This window comes from Mizuhopecten yessoensis, unplaced genomic scaffold (assembly GCF_002113885.1).
Source record: "Mizuhopecten yessoensis strain PY_sf001 unplaced genomic scaffold, ASM211388v2 scaffold4743, whole genome shotgun sequence".
Taxonomy (NCBI): domain Eukaryota; kingdom Metazoa; phylum Mollusca; class Bivalvia; order Pectinida; family Pectinidae; genus Mizuhopecten; species Mizuhopecten yessoensis.
This window is the reverse complement of record NW_018405699.1, coordinates 78074-83388: the sequence shown is the minus strand read 5'-3', so window position 1 is coordinate 83388 and position 5315 is coordinate 78074. Positions and strand designations below refer to the sequence as shown.

Sequence of the window (5315 nt, the reverse complement as noted above, 5' to 3'; positions counted from 1 at the left end):
TGTATACTAGTATGAGGCTGTCGTGATCGGCGCGACTAGGTCATATAGCTAGGTAGCTGACTATAGGGCAACTATAGTGACTAGGGCTAGCCGCGACTAGGTAGTCGAGTTGTGTACTGCCTGGATTGTACGGTAGTGTGTGTAGTGTGTTATATTGATAAAGAGCAGATAGCTTTCGTATTAGTTCTATAGTCGTGCAGTAATTATTCTGTTCATATCATGTATTAAGCATTAGGTAATGGGTATGCTGGTAACAAGGTAGTAACACATATTTGTATATATTTGCAACTGTAGTATAGTTATAATTAAGCTTACAGCACAGGGATCCTTAGAAGTGACTAGGGTACGGACCCCGGAACGTTACACTATCATACGTCACCATCATTCATTACATGTGTGTATAGGATTTACTTTGTGCATGTGTTTTATGTAGCACATTTTAGTTGTGAGTTTTACTCGAGTTGTGTCCCTTTAATCAAGCATTAGAACTATCGAAACAGAATGACAAGTGTTCTCATGACGCTGTATCAGTTATAATTAAGATTGTACAGCATTCTAAAATTATCATGTAAGTATTTTGACAGCAAAATGTCCGAGTAAGTAATGTATCAACAATTTGATAAACATCAGCTCCAATTTTAGGCAACAGTCATACCCAAAGTTAAGCGAGCGAGAGAGAGAGAGAGAGAGCGAGACGGGGACACAGGGAGAGAGATGGAAGGAGGAAGCCATTAACATCTGTCATTACTCACACGACTTCAAACTATAAAATTACTGTATAACAAACCGACAAAATCTGTTTACAAACAAATTACAATTGCATGTGTTTCGATTTGTTCCACTGTGAACGGGGAATTATAACTGACACAAGGATCAAAGAGGTCTTTCGGTTCAGAAGTTATTGAAGTGTACGTAAAGGCTGGTCAGAATGGTAATATGTAAAGCGATACGTGTTATGTAGACAGACTCGTCCTGAAATCATTTGTAATCTACAATGTATATATAGCACAAATAACATACAAATTGATTCAACACAATATTGGCGTATACAGTAAGTTATGACGAGTTCGCTCCCCTTGTTCGAGTCCTTTACACAATATTCAGCTATGAATTGTACTGAGTGGAGTTAACACGACTATAAAGTCTGACAGGTAACGTCAACTCTGATCTACCTGGTGCACTCAGATACATTATGGGATTTATGAAGTATTTAACACGGTAATGACTATGTTCAAGTGTGAAACATTTATGACACTTGTTGAATGCGAGAGATACAACTTTCTGTGCCCGTATGATTGGAGCAATATACGACTTGTAACCTAGTACTGATGAAAATTACGGGATCCTTAGGATACAAGTCACAGATCTGTGTCGATAATAATTTGTAATTTTACCGATTAAAGGATCTCTCAGAGAGCCAAATGATATCCTATGGAAAGTGGACAATGATCTAATGGAACATCCATTATATCATTGACGATATCAGACTGAAAGTTTAGGACCTCCCCTTCCCTCTAAATCCAATTTAATTGAAATGAGATGTTCGAATCGCCCCTGTTTACTGATATGACGCGTTCCAAAGCATACCATTTTCCCTTAAACCCTTTACAGTATATAGCCCCCACCCCCACCCCCTCCCCCGAACACACCAAAATATCGTAGCTCTATGACGTAATTAATGTTTGGGTAATGTAGACTTTTTTGCATGCCTATCGGTTGATATGGTCCAGGATTCAGTATGTAAAAGTGATAATTATATATTGAAAATTGAATTACGGTACTTTACTTTGATTGTTTGAATTAATGCAGAAGTATTTGCACAATTTGTCAAATCATTTTTTATTTATCACTATTTAATACACGCATGGTATAATTAAACTGTCTCGTGTCAAGTTAAAAGCCACAGATTTACCTTTTGTCTACTACTTTGTCTGTTTAAGATATGCGAACATATTACAGATTCTTTTTACGGAGATTAATTGCTTAATTTTAATGGGCTTTTTCTTTCTTTATTGTTTGTTTGGAGACATCTAAAAGGTTCAACGATTTGACCATACATTGTAAAAAGTAGATTAAGACCCCTCTTACAAATTTGAAGGCACGGTATTCTAGTGGTATGACGCCGGGTTCGTGACCGAAGGGTTGCGGGTTCGAGTCACGTCGAGGCACTGTATAGTATCATTGAACAAGATATTTTACTCCGCTTTGTCCAGTCTACGCAGCTGTAAATGAGTACGTGGTTGGGCAGTGCTAGAATTGTTGAATGTTAGACGTGACTGCCGAAATGGCAGTACCGGCTATATGCTCTGCATGGAGTTGAGAATGATATTGGCTGGTTGCAAAGGCTCTATAACAACGGATAATAATTTGTGAACCGCTTTGAGACTACCTACGAACTAGGTTGTGATAGAGCGGTAAATAAGAGCCTACAATTATAATAATTATTATTTATTGATCTAAGACATCAACAGTTATACGTTTTAACTGCGGATTATTTTTTACAGTGTTTATGACAAATATAAATAACCTTAGCTGTTGATATGACGTTAAACCCTATCAAACCAAACCAAATCCAATGTGACCACGTCCTTAAATAACCTTAGCTGTTGATAGGATGTTAAGCCCTATAAAACCAAGTCAAATACAATGTGACCACGTCCTTAAATAATCTTAGCTGTTGATAGGATGTTAAGCCCTTTCAAACCAAACCAAATCCAATGTGACCACGTCCTTAAATAACCTTAGCTGTTGATAGGATGTTAACCCCTATCAATCCAAACCAAATCTAATGTGACCACGTCCTTAAACAACCTTAGCTGTTGATAGGATGTTAAGCCCTATAAAACCAAGTCAAATACAATGTGACCACGTCCTTAAATAATCTTAGCTGTTGATAGGATGTTAAGCCCTTTCAAACCAAGCCAAATACAATGTGACCACGTCCTTAAACAACCTTAGCAGTTGATAGGATGTTAAGCCCTATAAAACCAAGCCAAATACAATGTGACCACGTCCTTAAATAACCTTAGCTGTTGATATGACGTTAAACCCTATAAAACCAAGCCAAATCCATGTGACCACGTCCTAAACAACCTTAGCTGATGATAGGATGTTAAGCCCTATAAAACCAAACCCAATCCAATGTGATCACGCCCTTAAATAACCTTAGCTGATGAAAGGATGTCAAACCCTATAAAACCAAGCCAAATCCAATGTGACCACGTCCTTAAATAACCTTAGCTGATGATAGGATGTTAAGCGCTATAAAACCAAACTCAATCCAATGTGATCACGTCCTTAAATAACCTTAGCTGATGATAGGATGTTAAACCCTATAAAACCAAACCCAATCAAATGTGATCACGTCCTTAAATAACCCTAGCTGATGATAGGATGTTAAGCCCTATAAAACCAAACCCAATCAAATGTGATCACGTCCTTAAATAACCCTAGCTGTTGATAGGATGTCAAACCCTATAAAACCAAGCCAAATCCAATGTGACCACGTCCTTAAATAACCTTAGCTGTTGATAAGATGTTAAGCCCTATAAAACCAAACCCAATCCAATGTGACCACGTCCTTAAAAAACCTTAGCTGATGATAGGATGTCAAACCCTATAAAACCAAACCAAATCCAATGTGGCCACGTCCTTAAATAACCTTAGCTGTTGATAGGATGTTAAGCCCTATCAAACCAAACCCAATCCAATGTGACCACGTCCTTAAATAACATTAGCTGATGATAGGATGTCAAACCCTATAAAACCAAACCAAATCCAATGTGGCCACGTCCTTAAATTACCTTAGCTGATGATAGGATGTTAAACACTATAAAACCAAACCGAATCCAATGTGACCACGTCCTTAAATAACCTTAGCTGATGATAGGATGTCAAACCCTATAAAACCAAAGCAAATCCAATGTGGCCACGTCCTTAAATAACCTTAGCTGATGATAGGATGTTAAACCCTATAAAACCAAACCAAATCCAATGTTTCCACGTCCTTAAATAACCTTAGCTGATGATAGGATGTTAAACCCTATAAAACCAAACCAATTCCAATGTGACCACGTCCTTAAATAACCTTAGCTGATGATAGGATGTTAAGCCCTATAAAACCAAGCCAAATACAATGTGACCACGTCCTTAAATAACATTAGCTGTTGATATGACGTTAAACCCTATAAAACCAAGCCAAATCCATGTGACCACGTCCTAAACAACCTTAGCTGATGATAGGATGTTAAGCCCCATAAAACCAAACCCAATCCAATGTGATCACGTCCTTAAATAACCTTAGCTGATGAAAGGATGTCAAACCCTATAAAACCAAGCCAAATCCAATGTGGCCACGTCCTTAAATAACCTTAGCTGTTGATAGAATGTTAAACCCTATAAAACCAAACCAAATCCAATGTGACCTATCTGTTTCTCTTGGAAATAATCAGAGCCGCCGTCACTGACAACGACGATCGAACAACGACAACGATGACGACGCCGACGATTACATGGTTTTCAATTGAGTCCTGCTGCGCAGACACTTGAATATCACTGAAATCCCAACACACTGTTTCGAAAACCACTTACCTCCAAATACCGTCATCGTTGACTCATACGTAGGTCCGAATGGCTTGCTCGAGATTTTCAAGTTTACAATGGCAAAGTCCGATGTATTGTCTGAGGAGAACTGTGGACCCGTGCCTGTAGAGATGAGTAGACGGATACATCAGTATATATATTTTAATATGATAGTGTATCTGAAACAGGACACTAGACTCGACGACACGTTTATACATACTCCGGGCCTAACAGTCCTAACATGAACTAGACTCAACCACACACTATACATACACAGCCTTCCAGTCGTAACAGTTCACTCGACACGATCGCAAATTATACATACACAGTGCCTATTAGTCCTAACAGGACACTACACTTGACCACAAAGTATGCATGCACTGGGCCTCTCAGTCCTAACAGGACACTAGACTCGACCACACATTAAACATACTCCGGGCCTACCAGCCCTAACATGATACTAGACTCGACCGCACATTATAAATACACAGGGCCGAACAGTCCTAACTGTTATACATGCACAGGGCCTGCCAGTCCAACATTCTCCATGCAACAAAAAGCACACTATGTCTAACAAGACACTATATCTGATTAGTCATTAAACATATTCAGGGCATATCAGTCCAAATATGGCACTTAACTCAAGTTTGGACTGAACAGCCCTGCGTGTGTATATTGTGTTGCCGGACCGAGCACTCTATAGAGTGACAATAGACTAGTGGTATTTATTCATA

General features: G+C 38.8%; 1 protein-coding gene across 1 annotated transcript in view; it reads right to left on the bottom strand.

The window, feature by feature from the left end:
* The window catches only part of LOC110449643 (F-box/LRR-repeat protein 7-like), a 74306-nt gene extending 69685 nt beyond the window's left edge, over positions 1-4621 (bottom strand). The window contains exon 1 of the mRNA XM_021496631.1: positions 4591-4621. Within this exon, the coding sequence (XP_021352306.1) occupies positions 4591-4606 (16 nt within the window). The 5' untranslated portion in view covers positions 4607-4621. The remainder of the gene's footprint in view (positions 1-4590) is intronic.
* Positions 4622-5315: the final 694 nt, after the last annotated feature.